Raw genomic sequence first — 26,240 nt, 5'->3', positions numbered from 1 at the left:
TTTTCTTTGTTATTGTTGTCATTTTGTTTTTAATTAATTTTTATTGAAATATAGTTGATTTACAGTGTTGTATTAGTTTCTGCTATACAGCAAAGTGAATCAGTTAATATATAAACATACATCCACTCTTTTTTTAAGATTCAATTCCCATATAGGTCATTAGAGAGTATGGAGTAGAGTTCTCTGTGCTACTCAGCAGGTCCTTGTTCAGTTCAGTTCAGTCGCTCAGTCGTGTCTGACTCTCTGCGACCCCATGGATCGCAGCACACCAGGCCTCCCTGTCCATCACCAACTCCCGGAGTTCACTCAGACTCACATCCATCGAGTCCGTGATGCCATCCAGCCATCTCATCCTCTGTCGTCCCCTTCTCCTCCTGTCCCCGATCCCTCCCAGCATCAGAGTCTTTTCCAATGAGTCAACTCTTCCCATGAGGTGGCCAAAGTACTGGAGTTTCAGGTTTAGCATCATTCCTTCCAAAGAAATCCCAGGGCTGATCTCCTTCAGAATGGACTGGTTGGATCTCCTTGCAGTCCAAGGGACTCAAGAGTCTTCTCCAACACCACAGTTCAAAAGCATCAATTCTTCAGTGCTCAGCCTTCTTCACAGTCCAACTCTCACATCCATACATGACCACTGGAAAAACCATAGCCTTGACTAGACAGACCTTAGTCGGCAAAGTAATGTCTCTGCTTTTGAATATACTATCTAGGTTTGTCATAACTTTTCTTCCAAGGAGTAAGCGTCTTTTAATTTCATGGCTGCAGTCACCATCTGCAGTGATTTTGGAGCCCCCAAAAATAAAGTCTGACACTGTTTCCACTGTTTCCCCATCTATTTGCCATGAAGTGATGGGACCAGATGCCATGATCTTCATTTTCTGAATGTTGAGCTTTAAGCCAACTTTTTCACTCTCCACTTTCACTTTCATCAAGAGGCTTTTTAGTTCCTCTTCACTTTCTGCCATAAGGATGGTGTCATCTGCATATCTGAGGTGATTGATATTTCTCCTGGCAATCTTGATTCCAGCTTGTGTTTCTTCCAGTCCAGCGTTTCTCATGATGTACTCTGCATAGAAGTTAAATAAGCAGGGTGACAATATACAGCCTTGATGTACTCCTTTTCCTATTTGGAACCTGTCTGTTGTTCCATGTCCTGTTCTAACTGTTGCTTCCTGACCTGCATACTCAGGTGGTCTGGTATTCCCATCTCTTTCAGAATTTTCCACAGTTTATTGTGATCCACACCGTCAAAGGCTTTGGCATAGTCATTAAAGCAGAAATAGATATTTTTCTGGAACTCTCTTGCTTTTTCCATGATCCAGTGGATGTTGGCAATTTGATCTTTGGTTCCTCTGCCTTTTCTAACTCCAGCCTGAACATCTGGAAATTCACAGTTCATGTATTGCTGAAGCCTGGCTTGGAGAATTTTGAGCATTACTTTACTAGCATGTGAGATGAGTGCAATTGTGCGGTAGTTTGAGCATTCTTTGGCATTGCCTTTCTTTGGAATTGGAATGAAAACTGACCTTTTCCAGTCCTGTGGCCACTGCTGAGTTTTCCAAATTTGCTGGCATATTGAGTGCAGCACTTTCACAGCATCATCTTTCAGAATTTGAAATAGCTCAACTGGAATTCCATCACCTCCACTAGCTTGGTTCGTAGTGATGCTTTCTAAGGCCCACTTGACTTCACATTCCAGGATGTCTGGCTCTAGGTTAGTGATCACACCATCGTGATTATCTGGGTCGTGAAGATCTCTTTTTGTACAGTTCTTCTGTGTATTCTTGCCACCTCTTCTTAATATCTTCTGCTTCTGTTAGGTCCATACCATTTCTGTATTAGTTATCTGTTTTATATATGGTAGTATGTATATGTCAGTCCCAATCTCCTTGTTTATCCACCCCTGGCCGACCCCAGTTTTATTTGGTTTAGTTTTTATCCAGTTCAGGGATCTGCTCTCATCTTTGCAGACTTAATTTTATGTTTTGAATATGTAACACATTAACAAGGTTCCAAAAGCTTCTTATCATTTTGTTGTTTATTTCTGTGGGGAAAAAACGTGTCCCTAATATGTATGTGAATTTAAATTATTTCCTCTTCCTTTTACTTTGAAAGTAACCTCCTATAAATGTTCTTTTGTTCTTTCCTTTTCTCACTTAACAGCATATCCTAGAAATCACTCATATCATTGCATAGAAATCTTTATTTTCTTTTTACAGTTATGTAATACTTATTGTGAATGGTATACCATAGTTTATTCAACCAGTTTCCTATGTTTTCTGCATTTGGGTTATTTCTAATATTTTACAGTTACAAATAATACAGTGAAGAATGAGCTAAAGCATGTTTTTGTGTTGTTGGAGGTGTCCCTTTAGGGTATATTCATAGGAGTGAGTTGCTGCATCAAAGAGTAAATCCATATGTAGTTCTGCAGGTGTTGCCAGATTTTCCTACGCTTGGAGTTGAAGCACTTTTTCCCATAGGATATAAGAGCAATGTTTGGTTTATTTGTACAAATTGAACAAAAAACTTACCCTTAGTATTAAGTATACTTGTGAACCTTTTCTCATCTCCACCATGCCTGTTGTTATATATAGATTTTAATATCAGACTAAACATCATGTTTAAGATCAGAATGTATTCAAGAGTCATAAATATTGTTTCACTTACTTTTTATTAAAAATATTTTTATCATAGTTTTTTTAACTTTGGAAGTTGTGTGAATTTAATTTCAGGATTCTCAGACTTTGAGTTAGTCTTCTGGGGTGATTATTAGAACTGAGTAAACTGAGAAATAACTATAAATACATAAAGTAGGCTTCCCAGGTGGCTCAGTGGTAAAGAATCCACCTGCCAGTGCAGGAGATATGGGTTTGATCCCTGGTACAGGAAGGTCCCCTGGAGGAGGGCATGGCAACCCACTCCAGCATTCTTGCCCAGAGAATTCCATGGACAGAGAGAGAGAGGAGTCTGGCAGGCTACAGTCCATGGGGTCACAAAGAGTCAGACTAAGTGATCGAGCATACACACACACACACACACGAGATGAAGTGGATAGCAGAGCTGAAATAATTTTTTGCAGAGAAAATTTGAGAAATAGAATTCTGACTCTTTTCCAGTGTCTTAGGAGGGATTGGAGAGAGTTGAGCTTTGTAGAAGTAACTGCTATAATTCTAAAAAGACCTTTGAATTTTTACTACCAAGGAATCCCAACAGCTATGTTATGTTAGTTGAGCAGAAGAAGTTTTAAAAAAAATTCACACAAAATTGTTAGAAATGTTTTGGGATTTTAATGAATGTTTAGAACCTGAGCATTACTTGTTTCCTCTCCTCTCCCATCGAGGCTTTTGCTAATTATGTCATTACTAGAAAGTCTTTTTCCCCTAACCCACTCATTATCCCACACTAGATATTTTTGTTTCTCTCTAGAAAATGTGTTTTGGGAGCAGTAGTGTGGGGAATAGAAAGTAGGAATCTATGTGCCGGGTTTCTTTTTTTTTTTTTTTTGGAAAGTATGCACGTCAGTATTGATCGTTTGGAACCTTTATTATATCCGTGAAAACCATTTGAAATACCTGAATACCTTTTTAAAAATATTCAAGGGACTTCTGTGGCTGTCTAGGGGTTAAGACTCCATGCTTGTACTGTGGGGTGGGGCAACAGGTTCGATCCCTGGTCAGGGAACTGTGATCCCAAATGCTGCACAGTGTCCCCCAAAAAAGAAAAATTGGTAAAAGAAAGCACACCATTTCATTTTATTCATTTAACTTACTTTATGAAACCTGAAAAACGGACTAAAAATAAAGCAACCAGAGACTAATCTCAATTATGATCATAGACACAGAAAAATGAAAACAAAATCTTAGCAAATGGAATTTTATGATGTACAAAAACTATGACCAACTTTAGTTTATGCCAGGATTAGTTTAAGGTCAAGGAATTCCCTCAACATTATTTCGCTCAGTCATGTCCAGCTCTTTTTGATCCCATGGACTGTACCCTGCCAGGTTCCTCTGTCCATGGAATTCTCCAGGCAAGAATACTGAAGTGGGTAGCCATTCCCTTCTCCAGGAGATCTTCCAGACCCAAGGATTGAACCCAGGTCTCCTGAATTGCAGTCTGATTCTTTATCGTCTAAACCACCAGGGAAACCCATATTATATCAGCAGATAAAAGGAAAAAGAAGATGTGTGTGATCAGGTCATCAGATGCTGATTAGACATTTGATAAAATGTATAGCAAGCATTTCTTGTAGAAAAGGGAACCGCTTAAATATGTCAGATTACTTTCTAAAAATCAGTACCAAATATTATACTAAACAGTGAAACACTACAGCCATTTAACTTAAACTCATAACTAAGCTGGAATGCTCACTCAGTAATGTGATGGAGAGAGTAAGAACAGTGAGAGAGAGGAATGGTATAACTAGGAAAGGAAAGCTAACTCTTTGGCTGGTTAGGTGATTGTGTAAGTTTCACAGAAGTTTGGTAAGATTGATCAGCCAGCAGAAATGATTATTAAAAGCAAAATTGTTCTCTGTGCTTGAAATAAGCATCTAAATATGGAAATAAGGAACATGTTCCATTTGAGTGACAGAAATGATAAAATTCCTAAGACCCCCATTTAACGAGAATAGTAATTACTTATATGGAGAAAGTGATGTAATCTTTTTAACATTAAGAGAACTGAATGTACTGTTTTCTTTAGACAAACTATCATAAATATGTCAGTTCTATAAAAATTAATATATCTAATGCAGTTTCATCTTGGATTTCAAGAGAGTTGTTTGTAGAACAGGTAAACTATCTTAAAGTTCATAGGGAAAAAGAAATGTCTGAGTAGCCAAGCAAGTTTTTAAAAACATTTTTCTTGGGATTTACGATGTTGTGTTGGTTCCTGCTATATAGTGCAGTGAATCAGTTATTCATGCACATGTATCTGCTCTGTTTTGGATTCTTTTCCCATGTAGGCCGTTACAAGGTATTGTGCAGAGCTCCCTGTGCTCTGCTGTAGGTGCTTATTCGTTATCTGCTTTATATGCAGTAGTGTGTGTGTGTCAGCCCCAGTCTTCCAGTTTATGTCTCCCCGCCTTACCCCCTGGTAACCATAAGTTTGTTTCTACATCTGTAACTCTGTTTCTGTTTTGTAAATAAGTTCATTTTACTCTTTTTTCTTTTTTTAAGATTCCACATAGAAATAATGTCATGTGATATTCGTCTTTCTGACTTACTTCACTCAGTATGACAGTCTCTAGGTTCATCCAACAAGTTTTTTTTTTAAATTAATTTATTTTTTTAATTGAAAGGTTTGTGTTGGTTTCTGCCAAACATCAACACAACAAGTGTTTTTTTTAAATAAGCTTTGCCAGATACTGGAGTCAGTGCAATCAGATTATTGTCACGTTGACCTGGAAATTATTCAGAGTAGATAATCCAGAAATAGATCTAATTTCATATAAACATTTAATAAACCACAAAAATATTTTTCTGCTTCAGCAAGAAAAGAATGGATTGGTTCCTAAATATTGCTGGGAAAGTTAAGTATCCATCTATTTGATGGAAATCTGACTGAACCCTGAGGTAACATACCACACATATATGCAATTACTGTCAGTTTAAAGGTTGAAATGTAATAAAGTAATACAGTCTCAGAAAAGAAAGCTATGTGATCAAAGAAATATTTTGCATGTATAAAAATGTAGAATTTCTGTATGCTGAAGAACTACACAAAATGGACAAAGTTTAAAAAATTCTTTCAGCAACTGACAGATAAACAGTTGATATGTAATGCACAATGGGCTCTTTTAAACTGACAGGGAAAAGACGTGCAGTCCATCAGAAAACTTGGCAAAGGATGTGAATGAGCAATTCATAGAAGCGTGAGTCCAAGTGCTCAAGAAACATGGCGAGCAATGCTGAAGCCCGCTAGCAGTGAGAGAAATTCAGGTTCCATGGTGTGGTTTGCTGGAGGGCTCATTGCTGGCAGGGGAGCTACTATCTGAGGCAGAAGGATGGTTCCTGTGGCCATAGTGTTTCCTTTAGAAATTTTGCCGAGAGACAGTGTTGATTTTTAGAATTTTTAACATTTTTAAAGGTTTGTAATCTTTTTATGACACTTTTTTCTGTGCCTCATGTTTTACTACTTTGCATTAACTCCAGCCTTGTAGGATTATTTTCTACGTAACGTAGTTTTCTTTTGTGGACACAGTCTGTGGCTCATTTAAAAGACGGCTAAGGATTAAGCATTTTAACTGGAGTAACAGGTCTTAACATTTGAAGTTTCAAATAAAAATTTTGTTAAGACAGGTTTAAAAAAATAAATCTTTAGGCCTTTGATATCTAGACTTCAACAAATGAAATCCGAAGGACCGTTTTTTGTGCAGAAGAGGTTAAGTCGCATGTAGTTTCAGTTTGCCAAAATGTAGTTTCCGGTTGCAAGTCCAAACTCTGTTCTTCTGTTTGGTTACTCTTCGTTGAGAAACTTTATAAACAGCTTATTGAAAGTTGTGCTCGACCATTTATGTTTGAACACCGCTTTCAGATAGTAAGTGTGTTTGTAAGCTCATTTAATTAATTTTCACAGCTTTAAAAGTAAGCCAGTATTACATTATAGTAGAGCATAGCATGTCTCATCCCCATGGTGAGGTTTGTAGAACCCCACAGATGAGTTGATGCAACCTAATCAAGGATCTAGAAATAAACTCTTGTTTCCCAATACCTTTGTTTCCCCCATAATAGCTTTATTGTCACATAATTTATATAACAAAATTCACAGTTTTAAAATGTATGGTTCAGTGGTTTTTTAGTCTGTTCAGAGTTGTGTAACTATCACCACTATCCAATTGAGAACATTTTCATCGCTCCAAAAACAGGCTCCATTTGGTGTCCATAGTATATGTCCTGACATTCAGACTGAAAATTACCTTGTGTATCATATAAATAATACATGCATATAAGTAAAGACTGACACAGTAAAACATAATTCGTAGTTATGTAAAACCTATTCAGTTTTTCCCTGCAGCTTGGTAAACAAGTTTTGTTTTGTTTTCTCTGGGACCAAGGGAGCTGACTCTTTAGTTTTTGTGTGGGTGGGACTGTTGGTTTGGGAAAGGTTCTTTTAAGGTCACAGTCATTCTGAGCCCATGCTGTTGTTCTGCAGGGCGCTCGCTGATATGAATAATGATGGAAGGATGGATCAAGTGGAGTTTTCCATTGCTATGAAACTCATCAAGCTGAAGCTCCAAGGATATCAGCTCCCCTCTGCACTTCCCCCTGTCATGAAACAGCAACCAGTTGCTATTTCTAGTGCACCAGCGTTTGGTGAGTCTAAAAGGAATCAGTTTCTCTATTTCATCGTATGTTTTTAAAATAAATATTTCCCTCTCCCTGCCGTCTCAGTTTGTAGCACTGAAATTCTAGGAGACATTCAGTCTGAAAAATGATGGCCCTGTGCACAAAGATAATGCTGGAAGGGGAGAAAGCGAAAAAAAAAAAGAAATAAATGAAAGCAAAGGTGCAGATTGTCACGGAAAAAGGAATAAACTTGCAGTGTCTGTTGCATCTTCCATCTTTTTCCTGCCCCTGTTGGATGCTTGACCCTGCTTCACATCTTCACATACTTCCCTTTGGGTTTTTGTTTTCTAGAGCATCATTTTGTTTCCTTGTGGTCCTTTTGTTTACAGTATCAAGAGAAACGTATTTTTTTAATAATAGTTGAGGCACTTGGTTACATTGTGTTACTTCTTAGCAGAAAATGCCACAGCTGGGGGTGGGGGGAAGTTATTATCCCGATTTAAAACATAATTCCATAAAATGCTGTCTTTTAGTCAGACTTTTTCTTAAACATTAATTGGTAGGCATGTTCCTGGCAGTCCAGTGGTTAAGACTTCAAGCTTCCAATGCAGAAAGCATGGGTTTGATTCTTGGTCAGGGAAGTAGATACCACATGCCCTATGATATGGCCAAAAAAAAGAAAAAAAGAAAAAAAAGGCAATTAAATGATAATTAGTTGACTAAGATCACAGTCAATTCTGCTTTCTTTTTCTTTTTCCTTTTTTTGAACCTTATTGTGTGGCATGTCGGATCTGAGTTCCCTGACCAGGGATCGAACCTGTGCCCCCTGAAGTGGAAGCTGTACTGTGCTGTGCTTAGTCACTTCGGCCTTTTGACCCCATGGACTGCCAGGCTCCTCTGTCCATGGGGATTCTCTAAGCAAGAATTCTGGCCTGGGTTGCTATGCCTTGCTCCAGGGAATCTTCCCAACCCAGGGATCAAACCCAGATTTCCCGCATTGTAGGGAGATTCTTTACCAGTTGAGCCACCAAGGAAGTGGAAGCTAGCAGAGTCTTAACTGCTATATCATGAGGGAAGTCCCCAACAGTTCTGATTTCTTCTCTGTTCTCACCTTAGGCTTTAATTATTTAGGTTGATTTAAAGATTATGGTAATAAGATCCAACATGTGATTCTTAGGAAAGTTCTTAGACAGTTTAAACAAAACAGAAACATGGTGGATAGAGTTACCCTCTCTCCCTTCATCCTAATATACCTAATGACAGGTGGTAAAGGGAAGGAGGTTAGGGAGGGGCAGTCATAGTTATTCAGGTTGTCCCCGATACAGTTCACCATGGGTGTGTGGGCTCAGACTCTCAGTTGTGTCTGACTCTTTGCAACCCCGTGGACTGTAATCCACAAGGCTCCTCTGTCCATGGGATTTTGCATGCAAGAATACTGGAGTGGTTTGCAATCTCCTCTTCCAAGGGATCTTCCCAACCCAAGGATCGAACCCACATCTCCTGTGTCTCTGTATCTGCAGGCGGGTTCTTCACCACTGAGCCACCTGGGAAGCCCACAATTAATGATAAGCTGAGATAAATAAATGGTGTACTTAAGAGGGTCACTATTAAAAGCACACTATGCATCGCCTTTCTTTTGGTGAGTTTGTGCCACAAGCCTGGGTAGGTTAAGGGGAAAGGTCCAGGTTTTAGGTTAGGCAAATAGGACAGTGATCCAGGAGGAGGAGGAGCAACTCAAAGTCACATGAGAGCCAGGGGTGGAAGGGCAGAGGCGAGCAGTGCTGGGGGCTGCTCCAAGGGGCCAGCGCTCTCCCTGGCTATCTTCCACCATGTATTCCCAGTTCTGAGCCCTCGGTTAACCGGCTCATTCCAAAGGGGCGGTTGCTCCGAATGCCTGACGGTGCTTGTAGCTAAAACAACTACAAGGTGTTTGGTTTGCTTTTGGCCTCCCTTCTGAGGCTGCAAGAAGAAACCTTGGTGTGGAGAAAGGGTCAGATAACCACAGGCATCCCATTTCCTCTTTTTCCCTCAAACCCAGGTGTCAGTAATTCTTCCTCTGACATATAATATGTCTTCTCTTATTCCATTCTGCTGTAGGAATTTCAGCTCTAGGGATATTGCTGATTTATTTTCAGGAGCAGTGCCATCATTGTACAAAGGGTTTTACAGTCACTTAAGTAACCTGCCCAGCCTCTAAGGGAAGCCAGGATTTTTTTTTTTAATTGAAAGGATAATTGCTTTACAGAATATTGTTGGTTTCTGCCAAACATCAACATGAATCAGCCACAGGTATACATATGCAGGATTTTTTTTTAACTTAATATATTTTAAATGCCTCATAGTATATAGAGTCTTAGTTCCCGGACCAGGGATCAAACCCATGCCCCTTGCAGTGGAAACGCTGGAGTCTAATTAGCCACTGAACCCCAAGGGAGGTCCCTGGGAAACTGGGATTTCTTAACTGCCCTCCTGCCATTCAGACCTTAGCTCTTCCCCTTGGCTTCTCCACTGCCTTTCCTCCCATCATTCTCGTCACATCGACCTTCTCAGTAAAGTCTTTTCCAGAGGATTAATCGTGAGGGAATAACAGATGATAAAGAGAAGTTAAAAGTACACGGTCCCAATCCCCACTTTTGCCCAAGTTTACTCAAAAATCTTGCCTTGGCCAAAGTAATTTTTTTCTTATGATTCTTCTGGCTACTTGAAAACATAACTTATTACTATTATCGGTATTTTCTAATTAGTATGAGACTTTGTCTGACCATGGGTATTCTAGCCCTGTGGTCTGTCCTCACATGTAGCATCTTTTTTGGTCACAACAGTAACACTGAAAGTGTGCAATGGATTGTTGATCCTCTTACACAAAGGAGAGAACCGAGAGGCCAAGAAGTTGAACACCTAAGCACGTTCCAAAGGGGCTCCCTGGTGACTCAGACGATAAAGAGTCTGCCTGCAGGGTGGGAGACCCAGGTTCAGTCCCTGGGTTGGGAAGATTCTCTGGAGAAGGGAATGGCTACCCACTCCAGTATTCTTGCTTGGAGAATCCCATGGAGCCTGGAGGGTTACAGTCCAGGGGTTGCAAAGAGTCACACCCGACTCACGAGTAACGCTTTCTTTCATGTTTCTGAAAGGGAGGCAGAGCCTCTTTAAACTCAGTTTTCCTCAAAGCCTTTGGTTTCCTCTTTTCCTTCTCTCTTCCCACCTTCATTATCACCACATCATCAGAGTGACATGGGGCTTCATCACTCTCCCAAGGTTAATGTAAATGTTAATGCACCATGGAATTTAGGCTGGCTAGAGGTTGAATAGTCCTTTTGTTAAGAAGAGGAAAATGGGGTGCAGTGATACTGTGATTTGCTTAAGGGTGCCCAGCGTATTCCAGGACGTTCTGCGGTGAGTATGCCTCGCACCTTCTCCCTTCAGTGTATTTGCACACACCATCATTCTTCTTTGACTCTGGACTCAACTATTTCAGGGAGAGGTTGTTGTGATTGTTTCTGTTTTTTTTGCCAGAGTCCACAGTTTAATTGGGTCAAACCAATCCATATCTTTAAGCCCTGACTGTGTGTCCTAGTTGCTGGGAAGGGGGTGGTGAGTAAGACATCATGACTCCAGTTACTGTGGAACTTGTTGGCAAGTTAGGGGAAGAAGCAAGTAGACAAATAGTTCTGTGAAAGACAGAGACCCAGGGCTTCCCAAGTGGCAGTAGTGGTAAAGAACTCGCCTGCGTTCCATCCCTGGGTCGGGATCCCCTGGGGGAGGGCATGGCAACCCATTTCAGTATTCCTGCCTGGAGCATCCCATGAACAAGGAGCCTGGCAGGCTACAGTCCACAGGGTTGGAAAGAGTGGAGACTCGGCGCTCACGCACTCATGAGAGGCGCAGAGAGGACCAGGTGGCTGTCGCTCAGGCGCTCAGTTGTATCTGACTCTTCGTGACTCCGTGGACTGCAGCATCTCCCGGAGCCTGCTCAAACTCATGTCCATTGAGTCAGTGACGCCCTCCAACCATCTTATCCTCTGTCATCTCTTTCTCCTCATGCCTTCAATCTTTCCCAACATCAGTCTTTTCCAGTGAGTTGGCTGTTTGCATCAGGTGGCCAAAGTATTAGAGCTTCAGCCTCAGCATCAGTCCTTCTAGTGAATACTCAGGTTTGATCTCCTTGCAGTCCAAGGGATTCTCGAGAGTCTTCTCCAGCACCACAGTTCGAAGGCTCAGTTCTTTGGCACTCAGCCTTTTTTATAGTCCAACTCTCACATCCATACGTGACTACTGGAAAAACCATAGCTTTGACTAGATGGACCTTTGTAGGCATAGTAATGTCTCTGGTTTTTAGTATGTCGTCTAGGTTAGTCATAGCTTGGAGAGAACTCTCCTGGCAAAAACAACGGGTCCTAAGGCAAAGCTTGGTGTGTCAGAGGAACAATAATGAGAGACTTGCACCTGATGTCCTTAGGGCTTCAGGTCGGGGAGATAAAGTAGGAGCCAGGTGGTTTGGGACCTAATAAAACTATTAAGTGAACTGAAAGTCGCTTAGTCATGTCCAGTTCTTTGCAGGCCCATGGACTGCAGCGTGCCAGGCTTCTCTGTCCATGGGGTTCTCCAGGCAAGAATACTGGAGTCGGTTGCCATTTCCTCCTCCAGGGAATCTTCCTGACACAGGGATCGAACCCAGGGCTCCCACATTGCAGGCAGATTCTTTACCTCTGAAACCACTAAAGAGCTAGCATTTTTTTCTAAGTAAGTTCAGTTGAAAGCTTTTGAACAGGGTGTAAATGGCTGATAGACATTTAGAAAAATATAATCTATGTCATCTGAAGATGGTTTTGGTGTTTTGGGTGGGTTTTCTGTTGTTGTTTTGTCATTTGTGTTATCTGAAGACTGGATTACAGGGGACAAGCGTAAAATCGGGGACATCAGTAAGGAGGCTTTTTCCATAGGCAAGAGATTATGGTAATTTAGATCTGGCCAGTGATAATGTGGAAAATAGCTTAGAATTAGTTTCATCATATCCTGTATTGTGGAGGAAAAGTAAATCAGATTTTGACCATATTAGGTTTGAAGGGCCTTGATGATTTCGAAGTCGAGATACTAGGGAGCCAGGTAAATCTGTGTGTCTGCAACGCAGGAGGGATTCTCAGCTCTGGTGAGTTTTAGTTGGGATGGCATTGAAAGCCCTGGGACTGGATACAGGATCCTAGAGAGAAAGTTGTGAGAGGATATCAATCTTAAATGGAACCAGAGGATATATGCAGTGGAGAATCTCATGCATGAATCCACAGGAAAATGAAACTTAAGAACAGAGGTGCTACGGATCAGGCATTTAGAGAAAACTGAAACTGAGACTGATGGACCTCCACCAAGAGGCTCTCCTCTTCCTCAAGCCAGTGAGCCTGCTGCTTGGATTCTAACTGAATTCCCCCGTCTTTATGATCCTTACCCATAAATCCAACCCACCCCAGACCCTCAAAGGACTCACTTGTAGCTTACTACAGTTGGTATGTCTAGAATTGCAATCCTTGGGACTTCCCTCCTGGTCCAGTGGTTAAGACTCAGCACTTCCAGTGCAGGGGGCACAGGTTTGATCCGTGGTTGGGGAACTAAGATCCCACATGCCTCCCATCAAGAGAGAGAAAACAAAGAAAGACATCAGAATTGCAATTCTTCTGCTATTCCTGCATAAGCTCAACTTCTGGTGATTCAGTGTCCCTCTTTATTTAGGTTGACAGAGTGTAGCTAGAGTAGGCAGAACACTTAAGATCACACCTTGTTTCAAGGAGGCAGTGCTCCATGTTTGAGTTGTTTCTGTGCTATGCTTAGTCACTCAGTCGTGTCTGACTCTTTGTGACCCCACGGACTGTAGCCTGCCAGGCTCCTTTGTCAATGGGGATTCTCCAGGCAAGAATACTGGAGTGGGTTGCCATGCCCTCCTCCAGGGGATCTCCCCAACCCAGGAACTGAACCCAGCTCTTTCACATTGCAGGCAGATTCTTTACCATCTGAACCACCAGGGAAGCCCAAGAATACTGGAGTGGGTAGCCTATCCCTTCTCCAGGGGATCTTCCTAACCCAGTAATCTAACCAGGGTCCCCTGTATTGCAAGTGGATTCTTTACCAGCTGAGCTACCAGGGAAGAGTTGCTTCTGAGGGACTGAGTAAGAATAGGACGTGAGAGTGATTGGATTTGACATTTGATAAGATGGGTTTGGGCCTGATCTTGGGCATCCCTAGTGGCTCAGACAGTAAAGAATCTCCCTGCAATGCTGGAGACCTGGGTTCAACCCCTGGGTCAGGAAGATCCCCTGGAGAAAGGAATGGCAACCCACTCTGGTATTCTTGCCTGGAGAATCCCATGGACAGAGGAGCCTGACCGGCTATAGTCCATGGGGTTGCAAAGAATCGGGCACTACTGAGCAACTTACGCTTTCACTTTCACTTTGATGGGCAGTTTCCTTGGAGTGGTAGGGACAGGAGCCTGCTGGAGGCCTGGGAGGGCAGAAAGTTTAACCGTGAGGTGGAGCCTGTCAGCTAAAGGATAGCGTGTTGATGGTTGGAAAGGCTACCATGATTTTAGAGTCAAGGGGAAAACTCAGTGGTTGAGGAGAGTGTGGAAAATTTCATGAATTGAAACTTAGCACCGTCAAGAGAGATGGCATCTAAAACCTTGCCTCTGGGGGATGTGTTTGTTTAGAGGTATCCAGAAAATGCCATTCATTCAGAAGAGGCCGTCACTTGGTAAGAGGGGCAATTTAAAAGCTGAGTAGGTAACTGAAATGGACAAATCATGTTGTTAAGACAATGATGATGAGGGTGTACCTGGATTAGAAGACTTGCAAGATCTGGTCCCTATGGAGTCTTCAAACTGACCCACAAGGCTGCCTTTGATGACTGGATCCCATACCAAGGAGGAATGACTGGGAGTGGAATCAAGATTAAACAGGGCAGGGTTGCAGAGACAGGAGGATGAGAAGGTCCAGACCTACGTGGGGGAGGAGACTGAACCTTCCCAGGAAGCCAGGCTCACACATCAAAAGGAGCAACAGGCAGCATCAGGCGGGGTCAGATCCCACACACAGTTATTATTAGAGAGGAGAGGACGGAGAGACGTGCAGCACCCTCGTGGACAGTGACTGCACACCAGTGACCGACTATCTCAGAACAAGCCGAGAGAAGCTAAGAAAATGGTGCGAGTCATGAACGACTGGCATCGATCGGAATTTTTTAAAACTCCAGAAATCAGGTGACCACTCTGGAAAGAATGAGACGTAAAAGAAAAAGTTGTTTCAGAAATGAAGAGTGAACTAGAGGCAGCACGAGAGAGACTGAAGAGAAACAGAAAGCAAAAAAGAGGACAGTTTCAGGCATTAAAAGGAGACAAAAAGAGACAAAAAGAATTTGAGAACAAGTGCCAAATGACAAAGGCGAAGAGAACTGACTAGCTGCTTAGTTGGGGCCTCTGAAGAAGAAAACCAGAGCAAGGGAAGGGAAATGAGAAAAGCTAGTTCAAGACAGCTTTCCTGACATGGCGGGTTTGAAACTAAATTTGAACAAATACAGCACGTGCCTAGGAATATTGTCCTGGAGAGGATCAAAACTAAGATCCATTCTGGTAAAACAAAAAATCACTTGGGCACAAGCAAAAAGAAAGTACACGGCTAACAAGAAAGAGAATTAGAACATCTTCTGACTTTTCATCCTGCCAGAAGGAAATGGAGTGACATATTTAAGATTCTCAAGGAAGGAATCGGCCGAGAATTTTGTATCCAGAAAAACCACACCAACCAACTTTCTAACTCTGCGGACACTGACTTTATATCTTATAATTAAATTCAATTCTGACGCTCACTCTGGTCGTTAGTGTCAGATTCCACAGGCTTAAGGGTTCAGTCCCACAAGACTGACCTCACGTAGATCTGAGTCACAAGTACTGGGCCCCAGTACTGTCTGACTTGGCTACAGAGTCAAGACTACAGAGTTGTTGTTTGGTCGCCAACTCATGTCCGGCTCTTTGTGACCCCTTGGATAGCAGCACGCCAGGCTTCCTTGTCCTTCACCATCTCCCAGAGTTTGCTCAAACTCATGTCCATTGAGTCAATGATGCCATCCAGCCATCTCTTCCTCTGTCACCCCCTTCTCCTCTTGCCCTCAGTCTTTCCCAGCATCAGGATCTTTTCCAGTGAGTCAGCTCTTCACATCAGGTGGCCAAAGTATTGGAGCTCCAGCGTCAGCATCAGTCCTTCCAATGACTATTCAGGACTGATTTCCTTTAGGATGGACTCGAATCAGAGGCTCCTGCAAACCCTTCTCCCGCTTTTTTAATTTGCTAGAATAGCTCCCAAAACTTTGGGAAGCTTGTATTTGCATTTGCTGGTTTTCTATAAAGGATATTGTAAAGGGTGCAGATGAACAGGAGGATGGAGAGGTGTGTAGGGCGAGGTCCCAAAGGGCGCTGAGTGCAGGAGCTTCTGTTGTCCAGGACCTGGAAGTGTCCACCAGCCTGGAAGTTCTCCAGACCTTGTTGTGTAGGAGTTGTGAGGCGAATGTGATAACCACTACAGTACAGAAATGAGGTCCATCGTGTAGGAGTTGTTATGGGAATTTCATAACAGAGGCTTCATTGATGAAATCATCAGCCTTTGATTAGCTCACTTTCCCCCGTCTATTCTCCCCATCAAACACAAGATGACAGTCTTCCCACTCCAGAGATTCCAAGGATCTTAAAAGCTCTTGTGTCATGAACCAGAGACTAAGACCAGATATTTTGGCACAAGATGTTCCTATCAGTCAGGATATTAAAAGGAGTTTAGGAGTTCTTCTGGCCTCCCTGATGGCTCAGCGGTAAAGAATTCGCCTGCAGTGTAGGAGATGCCAGTTTGACTCCTGGGTTGGGAAGATCCCCTGGAGAAGAAAATGGCAACCCACTCCAGTATTCTTTCCTGGAGAATCCCATGGACAGAGGAGCCTGGTGGGCTACAGTCCATGGGGTCACAGAGTCGAACAACTGAGCAACTACACATGCACGTCAGAGCTCTGTCAAGAATAAGGACCTGGGGCCAAAGATCAGATCTATATTTCTTATAATGTCACAATATCACAAGTTAGGATAGAAAAAAGAAAAAGAGACATTTAGTTTTAGTTCTATCATTTTTGTTGTTAGAATACTTTTATAAACAGAAACTTTCTCATCAAATGTTTGATTCCTCTGAGGTTCAGTATGTAAAGGGAAGGTGGGTTAAGTGTTTATTTTCTGCCTTTTGATTTCCTGTGGTGACCAATTAGGATTTTTTACAAAAAGTACTTCATTGTGAATTTATGAGTTGATTTCTCTTTGGTGGCTTTCAGGCCACTGTGGTTATTATTGGTGAACGTTGGCCAGTAGATCTCTCTTTAAGCCGAGGTCTTGAGCTCTTTCCGTCTGATCATTGACAATGTTTAATACTTTTCAAAAGGATTAATCTAAATTCAGATTTTAAATGGGAGTATATTATGACTGGAAACGGGTTTTCCTCTCCATGCATTCCTGGGTTAATTATTGTTGAATGTTGAAATGTGGTTCTGTGTGAATTTTGTTGGGATTTTCCCTTCATAGGTATGGGAGGTATTGCCAGCATGCCACCGCTGACCGCTGTTGCTCCTGTGCCAATGGGTTCCATTCCCGTGGTCGGGATGTCTCCCCCGCTAGTATCATCTGTTCCTGCAGCAGGGGTGCCCCCCCTGGCTAACGGGGCGCCCCCAGTCATACAGCCTCTGCCTGCATTTGCTCATCCTGGTATGTGACCTGCTAAAGCCACAGGCTGAAGTTCTATATGTATTTTACTCGTCATTCTTATTAAGTCTTCTGTTTTCACACTTGGGTTATATTTACATAGTATTTTATTCCAGAAGAAATCATCTTTTTTTTTTTTTTTTCATTTAATGTCTCATTTTAGGGAAGAGCTAGTCTAGAGAGAGGGCATGAAATTATGTACTCTTGGCTGCCATTGTGCACAAAGGTGAAGTCAACAGCTAAAACCAAGAGCATAATTCCCTTTCAAGGGCTTAATGAGAGCAGCTCAAGTTTGAACAGCATTTGAGCACTTTTTAGTTCCATGTATCACTTACTACTTTCCTTTGGCTGCCATAAACTGCTAATAAACAAGCCAATCCCTTAGGAGTAGAATTATGTGGGAGATAAAAAAGAACATTTGCTTTTTTTTTGAAGAGGTATAATGAATCAGGCATAGAGGGGAAGGAAATCTGATGAATGACTATATTAAGGTTATAGTATTCAATGCTTGCTTAACTGAACAAAGGATTACAAAGTGTCTGGCTTAGCTAATTTCATTTTGAGACTTTATTCAAAGTCTTTCTTCCCTTTAAAGAAAAGGTGGCTTAGTGGTAAAGAGTCCACCTGCCCATAGGAGACTCAAGTGTGACCCCTGGGTCAGGAAGATTCTCTGGAGGAGGAAATGGCAACCCACTCCAGTGTTCTTGCCTGGAAAATCCCACAGACAGAGGAGCTTGGTGATCTAAACGTCATGGACTCGCAAGAGAGTTGGACATGACTTAGCAACTAAACAGTGACAACAGAGAAAAGCATAAGTGTAGATGTAGATAGCCTTAGTCTAACAAATCTGAGTGGGTTCATATCAATATGGAAATTTTTTTCTTGTTTTATTTTTTAGGGACTTAGATAAGTCTGAGTACATTCAGTCATGATGGACATTGTGGGTTTGAGCCTAATATGTGAGTCTGCCTACACCCCTGGATTTATTACATCTGTCAGGGCTTGTCTCTGTGTTATAGTCCTAGAATCTAAACGGACCTTTTGTTTTTAAGATGTTCTTGTCACAGGCAGCTTGTCTTTCATAGGTGCCCGTGACTGTAGGTGAGATGGCAGCTGAAAAAGTGCTTGCGATTATTTTTCCAGCGGTAGCAGTGAATCCACGCCCCGTGTCTTGTTTTCTTTTGTGTCAAATGGCGATTGTTGCAAGGCTGTAGGCCAGGTTGGGAGAAATGCTGGTTAAGGAGTTTTTCTCCTGACACATAGCCTGAATGAGACTCAGACACAGAAGCTGGCCTTCCCTGGCATCCTGTGTCCTCTGGCTGAGACAGGTCTGTGACTTCTGAGCTCTGATTCTGGAACTGATGCTTCAGCTGTCTCAGTACAGTTACAAATATGCCAGCTATCTCTTTAAGCTATTGCTTCTTCAGCTGTAGGAGCAGATACTATAAAATGTGATACTGAATGTTTAATGAAGAGCCCAACTTTGTGGATGTAAACATTACTCCCTAGTAAGGTGGTTTTATGAAGGAAGAAATAAAACATTTTTGGCTAGAGGGCAGGAAGCAAGGAGGGAATGACTGCTTTTGAGTCTAGAATGGTCAGAAGGGAGAAATAATTTCTGCCTTAGAAATTATTTGATGACTCAAAATTTTGATGACTGTGCATTTTAATTTTTGTAAAAGGGAAACTTCTTATTTTTGTAGAATTAAAATTATTCAACATTTATTTATTTTTACAGCTGCCACATTGCCAAAGAGTTCTTCCTTTAGTAGATCTGGCCCAGGATCGCAGTTAAACACAAAATTACAGAAGGCACAATCATTTGATGTGGCCAGGTAAGTTTGCTTGTTTTCAAATGGGTGGTTTGGTTGAAACTGTTGTCCAATTGACTCATAAATTTGAAAATGAATCAGCTACGTGTTCTTTACTTATCTTCTTTTATTTTGTAGCATGCTAATATTTGTCTTAATTCTGGATAATGTTATAGATTTTATTATTTGTTTGTTGTAGCAATGACAGAATCAGAAACACTACTTTTCCTTAAAAAATTTAGTTTGTTTTTTTTTTTCATGAGGATGATAAATATGTAGTAGTCTGTGGTTAGCTATTTCGTGTCAGTCATTTGGAAGTTTCTGTGTCGGGGCTCGCTTGGTGGTTCAGTGGTTAAGGAATCCCCTGCCAGTGAAAGGGACAGTGGTTCAATCCCACAGGCCTCGGGTCACCTAAGCCCGTATGCCACAGCCACTGAAGCGCCTCACGCTGCAAAATAAAAAAGTTTATGTATAAAATATTTGATATGAAACTTAGAGTCAAAACTGGCTCTAATTTTATCTCAGATAGTCTTATGAAGCCTGTGTGGATTGTTAGTAGAAGACCGGTTTTTATGAAGTGAGTTACTCAAGTTAGTGAAGAGCTCTTATTAACTGGATATGTGGCTCGATTTTGGTAAAGCTTATGTGACCTGCTGCCTTGTATTTTGGCCAGTCTTGGTTCCCATTATCTTTTATATTTTTATTTTACCGATATTTTCCCCTTGCATAATGCTGCGCTAAAATGAAAAGTTAAGTCTCTTGATAAGCTGTCTCAAAACTTTTCAAATGAGAAGATGTAGAGGAACATGATTGCGTCTTTTCTTGTTTCAGTCCTCTTTATGAATCTTTCCTAAGTGAATCAAGTCATGTTTCATCTTTAAAGAGAGGAGTGTGTTGAATATAACTCAAATTCATTACCTTTAAAAAATTAATATATAGAAAATCCATAAGCTGCAAAGCACTGTCAAATGCTTTATGCACAGTAACCCTTTTAATGCTCACCATCTTCTCCAGAAGATGACTATGATTTTCTCTGTGTTATGAATGAGGAGGCTCAGAGAGTAAGTGACTTGCTCAAGGTAACTCATAAGTTATAGGGCCAACAGCTAAACTGAGGTCTTTCTGACTTTAAGGCAAATGTTCTTAAAATTTGCCCTAGTAACTTTGGTTAATTGTCAAATATAGATTGTAAGGCGTCAGCTAAGGAGTCTGGGGAAGCTAATGCTCAGAAACCCCAAACTCCTAACAAGGGAGCATTTTTAAAGGCTAGGTGAAGGAAGGGAGTCACAGAGTGTTTGATCAGCTTCTGCACACCTCTCTAATTGATGGTGAGGTACCAGGGCAATGCCGCAGGGGTTGATGCCAAAGCTGAAGCTCAGATATTTTGGCCACCTGATGCGAAGAGCCACACATTGGAAAAGACCCTGATGCTGGGAAAGATTGAGGGCAAAAGGAGAAAGGAGTGGCAGAGGATGAGGTTGTTGGATAGCATCACTGACTCAACAGACATGAATCTGAGCAAACCTGGGGAGCTAGTGAAGGACAAGGGAGCTTGATGTGCTGCAGTCCATGGAGTCGCAGAGTCAGACACCACTTAGCAACTGAACAGCAGCAACAGCAACAGGGGGTGATGTTATCAATCCTTAGCTTCCAGCTTCCCTTTGGTGGAGTTTTAGCATCTATGAAACAATTCAGGAATGTGCCTCAGACCCTGACGGTAAAGCGTCTGCCCACAACGCAGAACACCTGGGTTCGATCCCTGGGTCGGGAAGGTCCTCTGGAGAAGGAAATGGCAATCCACTCCAGTACTCTTGCCTGGAAAATCCCATGGATGGAGGAGCGTGGTAGGCCACAGTCCATAGGGTCACAAAGAGTTGGATACGACTGAGCGACTTCACTTGGTCAGGGAGGAACTAAGGATTCTATGACTGCCATATGGCACATCGGCTGCTTAAATTGTTACCAGTTCTCCTGGCCCAACTGCGACTTTTGTAACTACATGTTCACATCCTTTCAATCATTAGTTCTTGAGCCAGACTTCTATGACTCAAGTGAGGCCTGGTAGACCACAGCTTTTCTACAAACAAGAGACAGGCAGAGGGTAAAAAGAGAGAGGCAGAGAACATGAGGGGAGAGGTCTGTCTGAGGAAGACCCTACAGCATCCTGCTTGGTTATAAATGCTCTGTTTGAGGTGTTTTTTTTTTTTTTTTTTTTTAATAGTTTCCTTCAGTATCTTAAGTTTCTAGAAAGTTTGTGTGATGTGGGATCTAACTTTTTGGATAATGCCTTTTTAGGCCTGTTTACATTCTCAGAAATTTGGCAGAAAACTATGATTTGATAAGTGTAGTCTTGGGCACTTTGTGTTTTATATCCTACATCCCTGGGGTGGCGGGGAGAGATAATTGGCTTCTTGACAAATCGGGAAGAGTTGAATCTGCAAAATATTAGGTTAAAATGAGAGATTTGTTGCAGAAATAGGCACAGCAGAATAGACCTCGGTAAATGATTTTATGGAGAAATATGTAAAACTTGAAACGGTAAATTTTTATAAGTACTTTTCAAGTGTTTGGGAGCAGTTTCTGTGCTTTAAGCAGTGTACGTAGTAAGAATAGGGACACAGATAAAGTACATAAATGAGGATTAAAAATTCACTTTAACATGTGAGAAATAGATATTTTTGTTGAAATGAAAGGACATTGCACTAATGCATGGGGCATTAGTTGTAATCTGTCCTGGAAGTGGAATGCCATTTTTTTTTACTGTCAGCTCAATCATCATGTTTAAATTGCCCTATATAAACAGCGGGCTCTTAACAAACTGTGGGTACAACCAGTGTGATACTAAGGAACTGATCACCAGGGAGATCTACACCCGAGCTGGCTGCTGGTAAGGGGTTTCCTGAGGTCAGGGGCGCTACACATTGGCAGGAAAGACCAGCCCTGGGTCGCAATCAGAAGCAGAACTCCTTCCCTTCCTTTCTGCGCTGCCTAGAAGTGTTCTCTTCTGTCTCGGAAACTCCACGTGTGGGCATGTAAATTCTTAGAATGAAATAACTTCCCTTCATTAAGAAATCCATCATGTATTTTGATGTAAGACTGTTAAACATTTTTAAAAAATTAATACCTTTAAAGGCAATTGCTTTTGTTTGCTGTCCACATGGCTTTTTAAACCAAAAGAAGACTGGATGTTACTGTGATCACCTCAGTTCCGAGGAGATTTTCCATCCTTTTGTAGAACCTTTAAATTAGTTTAATTGTATGTATAACTTGAACCAGCCACTTGATCTGTCCTGTTTACTCAAAGTAATAGGAAGCTGAAAATAATGAGCTTATCTGTATGCAGAGAAAGGGTTGTAACCTTAAGAAATGAAAAAAATCATGATGGAAAATTCTGAAATAGTGATTAGAAAGGGAATAAAATGTTAAAGCTAGTTTTCTAGGAAGTTCTTGCTTTTTAAAGAACTGGAATGTGCAGGTCCTTGCTGTTCACCCTCGTTTCCTATCTTTCCTCCCACAGTGTCCCTCCTGCAGCTGAGTGGGCTGTTCCTCAGTCATCCAGGCTGAAATACAGACAGCTCTTCAATAGTCATGACAAAACCATGAGTGGACACCTAACAGGTATTTACACATAAGAATTAATTTAGTGAAATATGGTCTCTGTTCTAAATATAAATTGTTTCTAGATATTGGGCCAAAGATTTTCCAGACTTTGCTCTATTTACCTGTACTTCTTTCTAAACAGTGTTTTCATTGTTCCTTTTATCTCATCGACTGATTGATAAGTTCTCATCAACTGATAAGGCCATAGTTACTTCATTCTCCACTGCCTCAGGCTTTTGCTTCTTGGTAAATAGAACCTAGACCAAGGATCTCCAGCACCCCAAATGCCACTAGTGTGCAAATCAAAGCACTAGCAAAGGAACACTGCTGTGAACAAAACCTGGTTCACCTTCTGAAGTCCCGCTTTGGAGGTCAACTTGAAACTGCCTTCTCAAAGAATCAGTGATGCCTGCAGGGGCAGGGTGAAAGGGGAATGAATGGGGAGTTTGGAACCTGGCCTTGCCACTTACCAGCTGGAGGTCAGTTTACCTACTTGGATCTTATTTCTTCATGTATAAAAGGTCAGAGTTAAGTTACATGCTCTCTGTGAATTTAAAAAAAGGTTCTGTTGTCTACATCAGAAAGACTCAAAGGATTTTATGATGCTATCCAGAAATCTTTCTAATAAGGGGTTGTTGTTGTTTAGTAGCTCAGTCATGTCCAGCTCTTTGTGACCCCATGGTCTGCAGTGCTCCAGGCTTCCCTGTCCTTTCCTCTCTCTTGGAGTCTGCTCAGACTGATCTTCATGAGTCGGTGATTCCATCCAATCATCTCATCCTCTGTCGCCTCCTTTTTCTGCCCACAGTCTATCCAAGCATCAGGGTCTTTTCCAGTGAGTCAGCTCTTTGCATCAGGTGGCCAAAGTATTGGAGCTTCAACTTCAGCATCAGTACTTCCAGTGAATATTCGGGTTGGTTTCTTTTAGAATTGTCTGGTTTTATCTCCTTGCTGTCCAGTGAACTCTCAAGAGTCTTCTCCAGCACCACAATTTGAAAGCATCAATTCTTCGGCAGTAGGCCTTCTTCATGGTCCAACTCTCACATCTATACATGACTACTGGAGAAACCACAGCTTGGACTATATGAACCTTTGTCGACAAAGTGATGTTTCTGCTTTTTAATACACAGTCTAGGTTTGTCATAGTTTTTCTTCCAAGGAGCAAGCGTCTTTTAATTTCATGACTGCAGTTACTGTCCACAGTGATTTTGGAACCCAAGAAAATAAAATCTGTCACTGTAGCCATTATTTCCTCACCTATTTGCTTTGAAGTGATGGGACCAGATGCTATGATCTGAGTTTTTTCACTGTTGAGTTTTAAGCCAGCTTTTTCTCTCTCCTCTTTGACCTTCATCGAGAGACTCTTTAGTTTCTCTTCACTTTCTGCCCTATGGGTGGTGTCATCTGCATCAGTCAGTTCAGTGCTCAGTCATGTCTGACTCTTTGCGACCCCATGGAGTGCCCACGCCAGGCCTCCCTGTCCATCACCAACTCCCAGAATTTACCCAAACTTATGTCCATTGAGTCAGTGATGCCATCCAACCATCTCATCCTCTGTTATCTCCTTCTCCTTCCACCTTCAATCTTTCTCGGCATCGGGGTCTTTTCCAATGAGTCAGCTGTTTGCATCAGGTGGCCAAAGTATTGCAGTTTCAGCTTCAGCATCAGTCTTTCCAACGAACACTCAGGACTGATCTCCTTTAGCATGAACTGGTTGGATCTCCTTGTAGTCCAAGGAACTCTCAGGAGTCTTCTCCAACACCACAGTTCAAAAGCATCAATTCTTTGGTACTCAGCTTTCTTTATAGTCCAACTCTCACATCCATACATGACTACCGGAAAAACCATAGCCTCAACTAGCCAGACCTTTGTTGACAAAGTAACGTCTCTGCTTTTTAATATGCTATCTAGGTTGGTCATAACTTTCCTTCCAAGGAGTGTCTTTTAATTTCATGTCTGCAGTCACCATCTGTAGTGATTTTGGAGCCCCCAAAATAAAGTCTGCCACTGTTCCCCATCTATTTCCCATGAAGTGATAGGACTGGATGCCGTGATCTTACTTTTCTGAACGTTGCACCTTAAGCGAACTTTCTCTCCTCTTTCAGTTTCATCAAGTGGCTCTTTAGTTCTTCGCTTTCTGCCATAAGGGTGGTGTCATCTGCATATCTGAGGTTATTGATATTTCTCCCAGCAGTCTTGATTCCAGCTTGTGCTTCCTCCAGCCCAGCGTTTCTCATGATGTAGTCTTGCCTTGAGAACCCCATGAACAGTCATCTGCATATCTGAGGTTATTGATAGTTCTCCGCACAATCTTGATTCCAGCTTGTGTTTCATCTATCTTAGCATTTTGCATGATGTACTCTGCATATAAGTTAGATAAGCAGGGTGACAATAATAATGAGTTAAACACATTAAGTCGATTAGGGAGTTATAAAGAAATGCATACTTTGTATAAAGGAAAATAGAGACCTCTAATACAAACATTAAATATAAAAAGGGGAAAAATGTAACTGCTCTTTAACAAATATGAAAGGAGGGGGATTATGGGTTCATTTTTCTGGGGTGGAGAAGCACTCATATTTACCATCAAGACATTTTAAGTTTCTTATTTTAACTTTTTTTTTTGCTATTACTTAAAATTGCAATTTTTACTTCCAAAAGAAAAATTCATCCTTGTTTAAAAAATGTCAGGATTGGGTGAGACTTTGAAGAATTCTGGTCTAATCGTGAACTCTGTCTCAGTGAAAAAATCTCAGCGGTCATTTCAAATAAGCGTTTATTTATATCTGAAACGGCGAATTATAAGTATACACAAAGTCTCTGCCTCACTCACTCTGCTAAAATAGCAGCTCTCATAGTACAGATTTCTTCAATGCCCAGTATTCAACGATATCATTTTAAGTACTGTTTAACCAGATTTCACCCCAGTGTGTCATACAGACCCAGACCTGCGTAGTCTGTGAATTTGAAAACATTTCTTCACAGCATTGTTGGCGTTTCCTGGGAGTTACTTAAAATAGTATTCAGATGCAACATTGATGCCCAAGTTATCTTTTCTTGGTAGGATGTGTATTTTATGATGGAAGTGTCGTATCAGGTAAAAGGTGTATGACAGAGGCACTTCAATATTTAGAATTTTTAATATCTGAGAGAGAAAGTAAAATTGAAATATACTGGGATGAGCAGATTTTTGCTACTGTTTATCTGTATGAAAGTGAAAAACTAAAGGCATTAATTGCTCAGATGTGCCCAACTCTTTACAATCCCATGGACTACTTACTATTATTTTGTCCTGGAAAGCATTTGAGGTGGGAATTTCATTTTCAAACCAGATCTTTGTATAGTCATGAAAAATAATTTGTTACAGTAAATTTTTAAATAGGAGTAAGTCAAAGAAATTGTTTTCCCTTTGTGAGAAGTCAAATGTAGAGTGTGTTTTAAGCTTTAAATAAGACTGTGCTTTGAAGCAGAGCGGCTTTGTTGAGATGGATGACATACAATGATTATTGTCATGATAGTATCACCCCCCCAAAGCAGTTACTCAGTTCAGCTTAAGAATTGAGTAAGAGTAAAACTATCAAGAAAGTTGAGAAGAGTTCTCAGAATGGAAAGAGGCACAAGTGAAATATTTAGCAGTAGCACAGTTCACCCCATTGATTCAGTTCAGTTCAGTTGCTCAGTCGTGTCCAGCTCTTTGTGACCCCATGGACTACAGCACATCAGGCTTCCCTGTCCATCACCAACTCCTGGAGCTTACTCAAACTCATGTCCATT

At 41.4% G+C, this 26,240-nt stretch overlaps 1 protein-coding gene across 6 annotated transcripts in view; it reads left to right on the top strand.

Moving 5' to 3' along the window:
• ITSN1 (intersectin 1) overlaps window positions 1–26,240 on the top strand; it is a 242,598-nt gene that overhangs the window by 80,549 nt on the left and 135,809 nt on the right. For all 6 annotated transcript variants that reach the window (XM_069548934.1, XM_069548931.1, XM_069548932.1 and 3 more), the window contains exons 5-8: window positions 7,159–7,319; window positions 16,882–17,061; window positions 18,797–18,893; window positions 22,387–22,487. In XM_069548934.1, the coding sequence (XP_069405035.1) occupies window positions 7,159–7,319; window positions 16,882–17,061; window positions 18,797–18,893; window positions 22,387–22,487 (539 nt within the window). The remainder of the gene's footprint in view (window positions 1–7,158; window positions 7,320–16,881; window positions 17,062–18,796; window positions 18,894–22,386; window positions 22,488–26,240) is intronic.

The sequence above is a fragment of the Ovis canadensis genome, chromosome 1 (assembly GCF_042477335.2).
Source record: "Ovis canadensis isolate MfBH-ARS-UI-01 breed Bighorn chromosome 1, ARS-UI_OviCan_v2, whole genome shotgun sequence".
Taxonomy (NCBI): domain Eukaryota; kingdom Metazoa; phylum Chordata; class Mammalia; order Artiodactyla; family Bovidae; genus Ovis; species Ovis canadensis.
Note: the sequence above shows the minus strand (reverse complement) of the source record. Positions and strands in the feature narration are given on the sequence as shown.